The sequence below is a fragment of the Cucumis melo genome, chromosome 2, assembly GCF_025177605.1.
Source record: "Cucumis melo cultivar AY chromosome 2, USDA_Cmelo_AY_1.0, whole genome shotgun sequence".
NCBI lineage: Eukaryota > Viridiplantae > Streptophyta > Magnoliopsida > Cucurbitales > Cucurbitaceae > Cucumis > Cucumis melo.
This window is the reverse complement of record NC_066858.1, coordinates 962,934-978,706: the sequence shown is the minus strand read 5'-3', so window position 1 is coordinate 978,706 and position 15,773 is coordinate 962,934. Positions and strand designations below refer to the sequence as shown.

The following is a 15,773-nucleotide window of genomic DNA, read 5'->3' as shown; positions in this document are numbered from 1 at the left end:
TGCTTCATTTTTCGAGTTACAAAAGGCCTAAAATTAATTTATTTTCTCAATCTTTTTTAGCCACGAGCGATTTTGAAAATTTGAAAAAACATTCAATTCCACATTATCTATAAAAGTACAATGCATTAACCAAAATCCATGAATAAGTTCATCAAAATCCTAAAACAAACGAATCTAGCCGCTTATATATATAATTGTCGAAAACACATTCTCATACAAGTTATCAAATATGAAACAGTAAAAAGAATGTGTAAAGAACTACCCTTGAAGTGATTCTCGGTAGTTGAAGTCCTTCAATCACACCTTGACTTTGCACCTTGGGATCTTGAACATTATTGTGAAATCAACAATTAGGTAATACAAAAACGTATAGAGATTGACGTAGAGATATATGTGTCAGCAAGATCCTGTACGACTAGCTAGCTATGTTGTTCGTAACACAACATACAAAAATTCAAGACATTCCAACAAATAGCTTCCGAACAATATTTCTCACTCTTTAACCTTTTATGTAGAAGAACTCACTCTATGGCTCCAAAATTTTATGTCTACGTCGGTTGGGAAACCCTTGATCTTAAATAGTCTTCCAAATACACTATCTTTTTAAATTAGCTAGGAAAGTTGGCACCATAGTTCCACAAGACAATGTCACCGTGCCATGGCATTGCATGTGTGCACAAGAATGCTTCGATATGCAACGATGCCACATGATAGTTATTGCAATGCTCTCCCTACCTTTGCTCTCTATGATTGATACCATGTCCCTCCCAAAATTTTCTCTTTTTTCTCTTTTTTATATCCAATCGTAGAGATTTGACTCGATTTGATTCTTTCAATTTTTATAAATAGTTTTAATTCTTTTCTATATTTAAAAATACTCCTAATACAATATTATTAAAGTAATTGTTTTAAAGAAAAAACTACTGAAAATATTTACAAACAGAGCAAAATTTCACTTACTGTAATTGACAGACATTGATAGATGTTGAAAGACATCTATTAGTGCTATTACTGTCTAACGCTGATAAATAATGAAGTTTTGCTATACAACTTACAAATATTTAATTCATTTTGCTATATTTGAAAACAACTCATAATATATATTATGAGATATAAATTCCAATAAAGCTTCCAACAATAGTTGTTATGCGTACCCTTTCTAAAACTTTTATTTCTAAGACTAGAAGTTCAAATTTTCATATTACACCTCGTTGGATGCCAAAAAAAAAAAAAATCGGTACGTTTATTTATTCTTAACAACGAAATCTCTTGGTAAAGTTTTCTAACTAAGAAAAACACACATGTACATGATTTAGTTTCTTTATAATTGATATATATGCCTCTAAGTAAGTTGATTGGTTATTAGTGACAATAATATTCAAATTAAACCATTAGCTAATATATGGTTTTGAAAGTGATATTCATATACTTTTTTTTTTCTTTTATAATAATATTAAAAAGAAGTTACTATAAATGTGACATATTATTCATATATCATTATAAAATATCTGTCCAACCATTTATGGCCATAACTTTTTTCCATTATTTTGTCAACTTTTTTATTATGTTCTGTTAAAAGGGATTCAATAACCCCACAACCAAAATCAGCTTTTACCCCATTGCATTGGGATTCCACCTTTGCTCAAATCATATACTATACTCTATTTCTCTTGTGATATATATATATCCATCCTAATTACAAAACTAATCGTTCATGTTTACCCTAATTAACATAACTCATTATATATGCATCGACTTCGAATTTTTTTGAAAAACTCCGTTGTCTTCCCTCGCCAAAAACGTGCATTAGTTTTGACACAAAAACTATCATGAATTTCGAAAAATTCGAAAAATTCAGTACGACTTTTTTTTCACTTTCTACTGTTCCCAAGTAATGAAACGTTCGTTATGTAGCAGTGATGCAATATCAAACAAAACATATGGTTAATGGTAACAATAATTTATTATTTTAGGTCTCAAAATTAATAAAGATATAATTAACATTTCAACACAAGAAATGTGTAAAGATATAAGTAAAGAAAAAGAGCTAGCCCAAATTAAGTTATAATCTTGCCAACAATAATTGTTTCTTCAATTTAGTACATTAAGTAGACTTCAATGTACAAAGTACCTTGATTCACTTGTTCTTGATTCCTTTTCCAAACTAGTAAATTTGAGGTCCCATATACATTATATATTATTGCTCTATATATATTTTTATCCAATGTATAGCATTTTCTTTGGTGTTGAATTAAGAATCTAGGATGTAATTAATAATATCTCTAGCTATTACATTTTCGAGTAGCGAAATGATTATTCTTAAATGTACGACGTTACATGTTTTAATTTTGTAAAATATGGTTTCATCGATGAATCTCTTGATTTTGCAGCTAAATAATGCTGTCGACATTGTCGTGCTACATGAGAGGTACGGTTGTGTAACCAAAACAATAGTTGGTTCAAAAGAACACGACGAGGAAATGAATTCAACAGTAATAACACGACAACAATAGTGATTAGTCCACTAAATAAAAAGAAGGTGTTTCGTAAGTTGTTTTGCGAGTCGAGGTTCTTGTTTTAGTTAAGAAGTGCGAGATCCCATGATCAAAAACAACAATTTTATGCTTTTTTAGTAACTTTTAAAACTACGGACCCGCGACTTTATCACTCCCTTTCTGGCCTTAAACAGAGGTAAAATAATACGAAAAAATCTTTGTGTATTATAATAGACACATTAAGTGAAGTCCAAAGAATCATTACAAGCTTTATATCATCCTTATAGAGAGCCTTGTAAGCCTAACTTACATACATATATAATCAACAATCAACATTTGTTCTTCAAATTGATCTTTTAAAGTTTACATTATTATTATTTTTGTGTTTGTTGCTTTCCAACAGCATCACAATAATTTTATAAGATGCAATAATATTTGCAAAAAAAAAAAAAAAAAAAAAGTATGAAGATTTATTTGTGATGTAATAAATTATAATTGAATAATTTGGTGGAATAATGTACTATCTTTGCTTTTTTTATTATACTCGCGGTTTCTCTCGAATAGAAGAGAAGTGGGAATATAATGAGAAGTGTTAAGAATCTATCGATCTTAGTTGAGATATTCAGGTGCACTTATCTATTGATGAGCATCATTATTATCTATGCTTAGAAAAACAAAAGTCGGTGAGATGCATAAAGATAAATATAACTCGATATCGATAGACATATGTGCTAAGTTTGTTTCTTGAGAGAGAGAGAATGAGAAGTTAACACAGAGTCTAAGAGTAATCAATTAAAAGACAAAGAACATGTTGAATTGACCAAAAATTTAGATCAGATCAGAAGAAGAAGAAGAAGAAGAAGAACAGAACAAGTACAATCTCAAAGTTTACAAAGTGAAGCTCCTAGAGAGAGCTCCATCAAGAGGGAGAAAAAAAAAATAAGAAAAAAGAAAAGGAAAAAGAAAAAAAAAAAGAAAGGAAATTAAAAGATAATTAACTAATTTAAAATGCAAATTTCTTTTTTCTTTCTCTCTCAAAATGATCAGTTGGAGAATGCCTCTTCTTGAATTCTGCAAAGCAATTGATACACACCATTTGCAATCTCATCCACTGAAGAAAGCCCACAGTCTTCCTCAACCTATGTGGAAAAGAAAAATCTCAACCCAAAATACATAAATAATTAACTGACTTCGTTGGTTTCGTTTATTTCGAAACCCTAATTTGATAATCATTTCATTTTTAGTTATGAACTCATTTAGATTTAAACATTTCCTTTAAAGAAAGATTTTCAAAACCTACCAATAAGAGTCAAAACTAGCTAAATAACATTAAGAAAATGAAAAGTGTGGGCGAAATAAAATAACCTAATAATAACACCCACACACGTTAAAATATAAAAAAAAAAATCAAACATTACTTTTAGGGTAAACTTCATGAGATGGTGTTAAATAATTTGACTCTATTGATATTTGCACATCTATCAAAAAGCATCTTATTTCTTTTCTCTTTTTGATGTTTAACTTTAAACTAAATTTATATTCTACACTCAACACACAAACTTTTTTAACTCTAAGATATATTAACTTTCAACTTCAAAACTCAACTTACTACTTCAAACAATTCCTTAGTTAAGTAAAGATTCGATTTCTCAACCCCACATTTTATAAAAGGAGAAAAAAAAGAGAGAAATATAAATGAGAGAAAATTAATTACCTTGAGACTGAAAGAGTAGAGGACAAATTGATGGGCAGTGGAGACATTGAGATGAAGAACACTGAGATGCAAGGAATGCAAGCCAGAAACAATCTTAAGAAGCTGTTTAGGAAGCTTTTTACATCTTATCTTAAGGTTTGCATGGGAGTCAACCATAGAGACTTCAATATCGCCAATAGAAGTCTGAATCAGACTGTTCAGGTTGTTCATGTTGTTCAAGTTGTTAGATGTCGTCATGGCAACAACGGTTGAAGCGTTATTATTGTCGTCGAGAGAAAAGGAAGAAGACGACGAGGACGGAGAAGAAGAAAACGGGAAAGTGAAGGAAGGATATTGAGAGAAAGGAAAGGAAGAAGAAGAAGAAGAAGAAGAAGAAGAAGAAGAAGAAGAAGAAGAAGAAGAAGAAGAAGAAGAAATAATGTTGTTATTTGGTGGAACATGAGAAGGAAAAAAAGGGTTTACATGATATGTTTGAGCACTAAGTAAATGTACTTGTTGTTCAAGTTCCTTAACAAAGTTGATAGCACCACCTATGATTGAGGCTTGGTCACCCTGCAGTAATCAAAAGAAAAAAAAAAAAAAATTCATGACATCTTCATTATTTTTTCAACTTTTCTTTTTTACTCATCAGATCATCAATTGTTTTTTCTTTTTTTCTTTCTTTCTTTTTCTGTCAATTATATGATTACAATTCAAAAACCATGGGTTGTTGCGCGTGGTCTTGGTTGGTATCATTTTTAGCCCACTGATTTTTTTTATTTTTTTTTTGGGGCTATAATTGAAGGGTGGTTGTGGGAGAAGAGAGGGCTAAAAACAGAAAAAAGAGACAACTTTTCTTTCTTTCTTTTCTTTTGCTGTTCTCTCGTTTCTTTTGTTCGTCTATTCTCCGTGTTGTAATGAGGAAGAGAGTTTTCTCCAGAGAGAGAGAGAGAGAGAGAGAGCTTTCTCTTTCTTTATCAACTACGGAAAGATCAGAGACAAAGTGAAGAAAGAATGAAAGAAGAATAAGAAAATCATTGAGAGAATCAAAAAGGAAGAATGGTATTTTACCTTCTCATCATTAGTGAGTAGAACTTCCTCTAATCCATTTACCTTTTTTTACTTCTAGTATTCTTTATGGGTATCTTTTTATTGTATTCCTTTGAATAAGTAGGGCCTACTAATCGTTCTTTAACCAATAAAAATTCGCCAAATCAAAAAGTAAGAAACTTTATTTTTCAAAAGTTCCCAAACGAGAGAATTGAATTAGCTCTAACTTTGAGATCTCAATAGTTTAAGCTAATTTATACTAATTGAGTTATATTCGTTTGAGCGATGATTAGGTACAACTTCTCGTGCAACTATCATTTTTACAACGGTAAAATTTAATTGAACAACAATAGTACTTGGTCTACCAAATTCACATAGTTCCATATGACAATTCTTTTAGTTTTTTTTCTTTCTCATGTTGAACATTATTAACATTGAGGTTGGAAGTGTGTATAAAAGAACTTCTAGCTTTACTTTTTTTTTTTTTTATGTACATATAATTATCTTACATAACATTAAACAAAATCTTTTTCATTCCAAAAATAATTTTCTATTTTTAAAATAGCAAAACCTATTAGCTAAAAAAAGTTCAAATTTTACATACTTTTTTAAAGTGCAAAAACCTTTCAACACATAACAAAATTTGAAAGTATAATATTTTATTAATTTTATTTTTTTGAAAAGTCTTTTCTCAAACTTCTCCCACTATTTTTTTTTTTAAATTTTATTTTAATCCTATGTAAAAACAATTATAGCTCCACCAATAAAAATTAAAAACCTTTTTTTTTTCACTTTCTCTATTTCAAATATAAAAAAGAGAGAAATGGGCCATTTTCTTTTTACATTATGGGTAAGGTAAGAAAAAAAGAAAAAAAGTGTGCTTTCTTTTCTTTTATATATTAAGAGAGAGAGAGAGAGAGAGAGAGAGAGAGAGAGAGAGAGAGAGAGTATATGAAAAAAAAAAAGGAGAGAGAAAGTTAAGAGATGGTACCCTTTGAACATAGGAATGAGGCATTAATGATCTAAGAATAGAGAGATACTCATTCATTTGCTTTCTTCTATTCCTCTCCACAACAATGTGTGTCATTCTTTGGTTCTCTATTTCCTCCTTGTTCTTTTCTGTTTTCCCTCGCCTCCGCCGTTGCCGCCGTCTCCCCAACCGCTCGCTCCCTCCTCCGTCCTTCATCTCGCTCGTCATCAACGTCGTCGAATCAACCCGTCCTGATAATTCGTCACTAAAATTATAATGATCATCGTCCAAAAATATTGGAGAGTTGTTCTGTACTGATAGGTCGGGAAGATAATAAAAGTCATTATCTTGATGATGATCAATGAAGTTGAGGCAGCTTGAAGAAGAATTCACCAAATTGAACAAATGATCTTTATACACAAAAGGGTCTTGTGGGAAAACAACTGCCTCTAGAGCCATAATATAATGGTACAAAAAATTTCCCTTTTTTCTTTTTGTGTGTTGATTTTGGTAAAATAAAGAAAATTAGTTGAGGGATTTGAAATGAAATTATTATAAGTATTTTGGGAGATAGGAAGAGGGGAAAAGAGAAGGACCCAAAAGAAAAGGGAAAAAAAAAAGGGGAAATTAGGGGGAAAACCTAAAATGGTTGGGTTTGGTTTGGGGTTTGTGATGAGAAAAATTGGAGCTTTTAAAGTTGGGTTTTTATTTTTTTTTTTTGAAAATGGAAAAAGAAAATAGGGAATTTTTTTTTTCAAATCTACAGCTTAGGCTGCACGTGAAGCTACAAAATTATATTCTTGAAGGGTATTTTTATTTATTTATTTTATTAATTGGTAGGAGGGAAACATTTGAGATCTCATAAATTTTGTTAGATTTTTCTCTTATTTTGTTTCAATGAATATTGGTTTTATTATTATTGTGTTTTTAATAATGTTAATTGAAAATATTAGGGTATGTCTTTTCTTGATTAGTGTTTGCATTGAGATTATTTATTAATCATATATGCTTTTGTAGTTTGTTGAATTATTTTTTTTTCTTTTTCTCTTGAATATTATGGGTGAGAGATTTTAGATCAACCGAGTATATAGTTTCGGTTAAAAGTTATACCCTATTGGTAATAGTGTTATCTTGATCGCATTAAGGTCAAGCTATCATATTGCAAAATGCATGATCGACCCAATTAAGTTTAGGGTTAACTTGATTTGATCGATTAAAATGTGACTTAGGTTTAACTTGCTATAAAGACATATTTTTCTTTTTGATTCTATAGAAAATAGTAATTAGCTTCATTTCAAGCATCAAATTATGGGTTACGTATTAGTATAATATCGGTGTAAAATATCCACATTTGAAACTTTAAAGATCAAACAGATATCAAAATCAAATTTCAAGAAAAAAATTCCTCATTTTGAAATAAATTTTTGTTTACTTTACCCTCCTTTGTATATTTTTATTTAAGAGAAACTATGTAAATTATTCTTAACTAAATTTAAAAAATAAAAAGTGCGTAAAAGATCACCAAACAGCTACTTGATCTCAATTTAACATGCAAGATAGTTAATTACTACAATGTGATGATTTTTTTAAAAAAAATTAAAATCAATTAATAGAACCAAAATTTGAATCACTAATAATGTTTCAAAACTCAAAATCTCCACTAAAATAACAACTTTTAACAAAAGATATCCTAATAAAATCTACGAAAGAAATAACAACTCTTGATGTGTGCCACATTCGTTCTCGTCGTGCCTTTGAATTTCTTTGTATGCTTTTCAAGATGTAATTCAACAACCTTTTCAACGAGCATAAAGTAATATTAAGAGTCTTTTCTCTTCAATTAGTTTCTCGTTTTGTCTATTTAAAACGAAGATAAATCCTATCATAATCCTAAGCTATATATTATATGGACTCTTGACCTAGAGAGATCTAAATTATGCTTAGACTAACTTTTATTAATTTTTTTTTTTTTTTTTTGCCTCGTAACGTGGCAAAAACAAGGGAGAGCGTGGCAATGCTCTTGGCTTTTGTCAAATCACTTTGCTTCTATGTCGAAGTATTGCAACGTTCCTTTGTAGTGTTGCGATGCTACTCTACCTCATCTTCAACAATGGAATTCTTCGTATATGCCGTTAACTTCAAATATAATGTTTCTATCTTCTTTTTTTTTTTTACAAATTAACTTAGAAAATGGAAGATTTTTTTCTAGAAAAAAAAAACAACAAAACTTTGAATTTCCTATAAAAAGAGGAAACAATTTTTTTTTTTAAAAAAAGAAAAAGACAACTTGGAATTGTCGTTATAAAGAGGAAGTCATAAAACTAAAATAGATATGTTGAAATAAATCACATATATTGTTGGAATATATTTTGCAAAATGAATGTAAATACAAAAACAGACAATCTTTTATATATATATATATATATATATATATATATATATATATATATATATATAATTGGGCAATCTTTTGGTCAAACCCTTGAAGATATGTACAATAAAAACAAAAACAATTTCAGTATACCAAACCATTTTTCTTTTTTTCTTTTTTGGATATAGAAATACAAAATTTAAAACCTATTAAAGAAATACCCATAGACCCAACTGGCAACTGATCTGTTGTGGTGTGTATGAAAATTATTATTATAAATTAATGAAATAAATACCCTTATTAAAAATATTATTCTGATTTTAAAAAAAGAATAAATTAAATAACAACAATTGTAATTTCAAATTAACTTGTTAGCTATAGTTTTAACTATATTAGAGAAATTAAATTAATCGATCAATGTTCATTCTTTCCTTCGTAATGCTTTGAATGATTGAAACACAGAAGTTTATTACAAAAGTGTGTTGTTTTAATTACTCAAATTTAAGTAGAATATATTTGTATATTTACCCTTACAGAATATTTACAATTAAGACTATAGAGTTTAGAGAAAGTTCGTTATATGAACTTTCTAATCTTAGGAGATGCTATCATTTTGGCGTATTTTGTAATATTCTCTCTAATGAATTCGTTCTTTCTGTCTCATGGCCGACTAACGCATTGTTAGAGTTAAACAATGTAAATGTGTATGTAAAAGTGTGTGGGAACATCTCCAACAACTAATGGAGAACAATGCCTTAGAGCAATTCAAGTATATATATGGATTTCAAGGTATTACATCAAAGGGAGCAACTAATTAACTATGGTATTACTCTTCCACAACAATAATGGTCTATTGAAATTGTATGGTTCTTGTGATAGAAACAAATTATTTATGAGAACGTTAAGAAAACTAGAGAAATCCATATGGTAGGAAGATCAAACCTAGAGGCAAAACATATTAGATCGATGATGAGCAGCAGCATACAACTACATAAATTATTTGGATAACTTTTCATATCCTCAAGGAACTTAGAGTATGTTTGGAATACACTATAAGTCAGAAAAAATTAGGATGTTTGACGACCTCTAAAAATAGATTTTGAAGTGTATTTTAAACTTTTTTTTAAGTGAATTCAAACCGAACTCTCCTAGACATATAAAAGAATAATCTCAACAGCCTCACATTTGTGTTCTATAATAATCTAATTGCTCTTCAAATGTCTATTACTACAGTGTAAAATTAGCAAGAGTGACCTTGGGATCACTTATTATTCAATGTGTTCTATCTACAAATTAACCAAATACCTAACATATTGACCCAAACAATAGTAAATGTAAATTTACATGCATGAATATATATATCGATCTAGATACATAAATCAAAAGTAGTATACATTGATGAAAATATAATTAACTTTTCATGTATATATTTGATATATTTTCTTACATGTATAGTTAAACAAATCTAAGTACAATTAATGTAATATCATTTATTGTAGTAGATATCATTTCTCATAAAATCAAGACTTTGATAGTTTTGTCTTCTTAAGTTTTAATCTTTCATTCTACATCAAAATTTTATTAGAAAGTTGTAACGACCCAACTCTTTATACTAAGCTGAGGTCGTTACTAAAAAGAAACAATGACAAGAGACACTTTTTGAAACGAGGGAAGAATAAATTTTTCATTAAAAACGGAATATTAAAACACTGAAACATAAACGCGGAAGCAAAATTGAGTCCCCATATGGCATGTCACGGATCCTTCTCTGTCGCTCGCCAGCTTTCCTCTACCTTTACCTTCGCCTGAAATGTTAAACATAGAAAGAGTGAGTATAAACATATACTCAGTAAGGGACCTACTACTAGTCCCGCTAGGTGTCTGTTAACTTCCCATTAGAGTCCTGAAAATGGTACCCAATCTCTGGCACGTTCCCGAACACGTGCAACATGCGCTCCCGTAGGAACGAAAATCTGGTCTTCGGTGTCCCGAGGGAGCACCTAGGACATGCTGGTCTGTAGTGAACCCGGGGGTAACACTAAGACAATCGGGATGCGAGGACCCCGTCGAATCACTCGAATCATATCTATATCCATGCTAGACTGGCGTCCCGTCGGACCACACAGTTCTAAATAGGTGGTGATCCCGAAGGACACCCATGCAGGTACGACTCTGATAGACAAAGTTAACAGAACACCCTATCCATAGCATGTAGCATAACATAACATCATAACATGGCATGAGTATTAATCTTAATGTCCTTAATCATGTGATTAATATATCATGCATTAACAATCATCAACAGTCATCAACAACATACTACCGGTCATTAACATAACATCAGTCATCATCATCAATCATCAACATAATAATCTCAGTCATCATCATCAACATCAACTATCATCATAATCTCAGTATAATCATTATCATCAAATTATGCATTTTAGCTACCATCAATGCATAATCATAATTACATGCGGTCTCTTGAATTCAGTTCGAAGGTCTAGTAGGAGAATCTCTTACCTGGAGATTTTAGCCAAACAAAGGTACTCCCTAGTTGACAGTAAAATTCTCCAATTAACTTGATCCTAATCATAAAAGGAACACTTAGTATCTTAATTAATGAAATTAGCAATTGGCTAACATCCAAAAATTCTCCCAAATTAATTAACTTTCTAAAAAAAAGGGTTGAAACCAATTCAACCTTGATTGGGAAAAATCCAAGATTCAGATCTTAAAAAGTTTAGCCAATTGAACCTTTAAAGAACCTCAAATAGATCCAAAATTAAATTAATAAAATATTAATTTAATTTTATTTGCTTACCAAGGTTACTCAAATGGAGGTCGAAAAATCCTCTTAATTCATCACTTTAAATCCTCAAGCTTCCAAAGAGACCAATCTTAACTTTAACTGAGGCGGCGACAGCAGAGGGTTATCTTAGAGAAGAAGATAAAGAACCTTTTTCTTTTTCTTTTAATTCCATCTTAAGCATTCCAATGCTATTTATAGACCCAAATAATAACAATAATAATAATAATTATTATTATTTCCTTTTCCTTTTCCTTTTAGGATATATATATATATATAATACCAAAAAAATATACATATATCTTTATTCCCATTATCTTTCCTAAATCAATGCCTTAATCTTAGGCATTTATAACCATTAGTAATAATAATAATACTTCTTTATTATTATTATTTTTCTCTCACCAAAATCTACAATAAATATATATTTATTTAAACCATTATTCTCTCTTATAAATATATATCTTTTTCGTCCAATCAAAATCAATCATCTCTCTCTTCATGAATTATTTTCTTTTCCAATTAAATATAATTATATTCCATAATATAATTAACTACACTTTTCCAAATTATTAATTAAATATATATATCTATATATATATACTCAATTAATTACAATTCTACAAAAACTAACTTTTCCCTCCAAAATCTCAAATTAACTTAAGTCCTCAATTAATTTAATCAATCAAATCTTTTCTAATAAATCACTTATAACTTCCAACATGAATTATCTTAACTCAACCATAACAACTTCACTCCATAAACAATATTTATCTTTCTACAGAATAATTAATTATCATCCACAATAATTAATTATTATTTACCTTTCTTTCAAAATAATTAATTATCTTCCACAATAATTAATTATTATTTATCTTCTCCAAAAATAATTAATTATCTTCCACAATAATTAATTATTATTTATCTTTCTCCAAAATAATTATTATCCTTTTACAAATAATTATATTTTCCCAAAATATAATTATTTTACTTTTTCTCCTTTAATAAATATCCTTTCCCCAAAATACAACTATCTTTTCCTTAAATAATTATATTTCAACAAATATAATTATCTTTTCCTTTAACATAATAATTATATATATATTTCCACATATACATATAATTATTGAATCTCCAACAAACTTTCCACCCGACAATTTAATTAAATAACATCCATAATTATTTAATTAAATTCAACTTCAACAACACTAAAATCCACAACTTTACTTAATTCTCTTAACTTACCATCTAATCAAAATCTCAACAAACAACACATGCTAAAACCTCTAATTAATTAAATATTCATCCAAGAAATATTTAATTAATTTCAATTCCCACATAAATCAAATAATTCTCATTAAATGGATTCAAAATAAGCCCAATAAATTATCTAAATTTTTGGGGCGTTACAAAAGTGGTAGAGTCCAATAAATGTAGCCACCACACATGGAATTAATAGTTTTTCTTTCTACTAGAGCATATATATCACACGTGTGTCCAATAATTTCTGCCTTAGTTCATTCTCAAACCATATCAAATTTTATTAGGAGAGGCCCCACCTTAGCAATACCCAAATTAAACCACTTCTAAAATTGATCTATTATTGTATATATCATTATAATATTAACAAAATATATATATATATATACATACATACATGAAAGACACAAATTATAATAACCAAACTCAGTGCCTCAATCATTCTAAATAATTGAAAAACACATTTTTTGGTGTTAAACTATTTAAAGTAAACTAGACACAACGTAAGATTACTTCAACTTTTCATGGTAATGTAATTTGTAATGGATAAATCATTAGATATTTATTTGAGTAATTGTTTTAAATGGATAAAACTACTTAAAATATAATAAAATATCATTGTCTATAGCAAAATATCATTGTCTAGATTACCATCCCACCGATAAATTACAATAAACATTTTGCTATATTTGTTAATAAGTTGGCTTATTTTACTATTTTTGAAAACCGATGGTTAATTTAAATTTTAGATATAGATTCCATATATGTATAAAAAAGTATTAATGAGTTATCTGGCTCCCTTTAATCATGTTTATTCAACCTAATTAGTCAAACTTTTAATTGCCAATCAGTACTAAGCAAGTTAGCTAGATATGTCAAATAAATCTTTATAATATTAGACCATAGCTTAGACTAAAGTAGAATTTGATGTTGAGAATTAATGATAGTGATGAAGTAGGTAAAAATTAAAATGCAAAATTCAACAAAATTAACAGAAGAAGAAGAATAAGAAGAAGAAGAAGAAGAAGAAGAAGAAGAAGAAGAAGAAGAAGAAGAAGCCACATATTAAGGCCTATATGTACAAAAGTTATATTTTGTTTATCATTTATAGGCATTAGGCCGGTTCTTGCAACACCTTTAATTTACATTTCCCATTTCTTCAAATTGTAGTTGAAACTACTCTTTAAATTAAAGCTTATTACATACTTCTAAATTTAATTTGTTATTGTATATTGACTTTTATATAACATTTTTAGTGTGCTTATGTCTTTTTATTTTACTAGAACGCATCTCAACTATATTAAGACATTCGTAGCATTCTCATCATATCTCAACTGGAAAACCTGATGATGCAGTAGGACTATAACTCGAGAAGAGCTTTGAGAAGTTAAACCAACTACCAATTAATCAATGCATGCACATTCTTCCACAAATTAGTGATGTTTGTATCTTCGTTGTTAAAGATGCGACTATATTTCTTTCATTCCATATGTACCAACATATGACAACTAAAGAGAGTTGGATGTATACGATGTTGTTCTTTTAAAATATAAGTAGTCAAGAATAATATTTGTGAATAAATTTGTGCAAGAAAAAAAAACCTAAAACCACATATACATGTATGTATGTATGTATGTATATTGAAATAATGTCTTAAATATGGTATCTGGTGCTTCAAATGACGAGTACGAAGCTTAGTTAGTATTCCATTTGTGCAGTTTAGAGGTAATGCACTCAAGTCGGATTTTAGGGACAATGCATGCCTTTAAAACCTAAGTTTTATTTATATTTGTCATATTTTTGTTGCTTACAATTTTAACCCTAAACTTTAGAATAATATGTCGTATAAATTGAAATTCAATTCTAAAGGCACGTTAAATTTATAATCTGAATCATTCTCTGTAATAATAAATTGTCATCTCTTTATGAACGTATGTTCCTAACATACACTGTTAATGAATAAAATATAAACTTGTATGTGTTGATTCTTTTCCTACTGTACATTTTCTATTCATATTTAAATATCATCGATTCTTAATAAATATATTTTATATCCATATATTTGATTATAAAAATGTCTTTTCAAGACTAATTAGGAGAGAAAAAGAAAAGTATTACAACGATAATCTTAAAAATAGATTTGATAAAAATTCAACTCCCCATCACCATCACACACTCGATGGAAGAAAAACCTAAGTATGGACGGTGCATGGAACATTGCATATATCACTAAATGTGGCCGCTTGCAGCACCTGCCGTGCCGTGCAATGCCGGGCGGCAGCCAAGGTAATAGCACCGCCGACCAACCTAACCCCCTCCCCCCCGTTTGGTTGAGTAACGCAGGGAAGCTTTTCGAAGAAATGCCCCCAACCAAAGGATTTCCCCATGTTGAAATTTCTCGAATTTGTCATGTGACGTGATGTTTGACGTTGTGCATTACTACTTTTGTCAACAAGATACAAAAGGACAAGGAATTAGTAGGTACACCAAAATATATCAACCTAAGTAACATTCCACGCGACTCATGTAAGTTAGGGGAACGTACTACCAAAACCTATTTGGTTACCCCTTTCGATTTTTTTTGTTTTTGTTTTGTCTGTTTATTTAATTTTGCTTTTAAACTTTTGTTTCTTAGAACAAAAACCATATATATTTGGTAACCGATTTCGTTTTCTTTTTTAAAAGTAAAATGTGTGTTTTCGATTTTTTTTATATTTTATTTTTAATTTCTTTCCTAATTTTAAAAACAAGTTTCTTATTTTTTTAAAGTGAATTAGTTACTAAACATATCTAGTAGTTTAAAATTAATTTTCAAGATGTATCATACATAAACTCCATCTTAGTGGCAACTCGGGGACTCTACTTATTTGGTATTTCTCTCTCTAATGATAAAAATACTCTCTTTGCAAGAACCATGCAATTAATTAATATATTTGTCGATTTTTATTTGGTTCACTAACAATTTGTTACTAGCTACAACGAACAGAGGAAGAAAAAATTTGTTATAAGGGAAGAATTCATAAAATAACAATATGCAAAATAGTAACGTCTCAAAGATTAAAAGGTTTATATAGTATACACTTCTCTAAACTCTACTTGGTCGTACAAAACACCAAATAACATAT

The 15,773-nt window shown here is 29.2% G+C and overlaps 1 protein-coding gene across 1 annotated transcript; it reads right to left on the bottom strand.

Moving 5' to 3' along the window:
• Window positions 1–3,269: 3,269 nt before the first annotated feature.
• On the bottom strand, window positions 3,270–7,011 carry LOC103492192 (transcription factor bHLH96-like). The gene is made up of 3 exons (XM_008452455.2): window positions 6,230–7,011; window positions 4,210–4,761; window positions 3,270–3,634 (listed from the first exon to the last, which is right to left on the bottom strand). The coding sequence occupies exons 1-3, from the start codon at window positions 6,665–6,667 to the stop codon at window positions 3,539–3,541; spliced, it is 1,086 nt and encodes a 361-aa protein (XP_008450677.2). The 5' UTR covers window positions 6,668–7,011; the 3' UTR covers window positions 3,270–3,538.
• Window positions 7,012–15,773: the final 8,762 nt, after the last annotated feature.

Coding starts and splice junctions, on each gene's coding strand:
- LOC103492192 (XM_008452455.2), bottom strand. CDS start 6,667: ATGGCTCTAGAGGCAGTTGTTTTCCCACAAGACCCTTTTGTGTATAAA. Junction 4,762..6,229: donor CTCATTCCTATGTTCAAAGG/GTACCATCTCTT, acceptor TGATTACTGCAG/GGTGACCAAGCCTCAATCAT. Junction 3,635..4,209: donor TCTACTCTTTCAGTCTCAAG/GTAATTAATTTT, acceptor TTTTCCACATAG/GTTGAGGAAGACTGTGGGCT.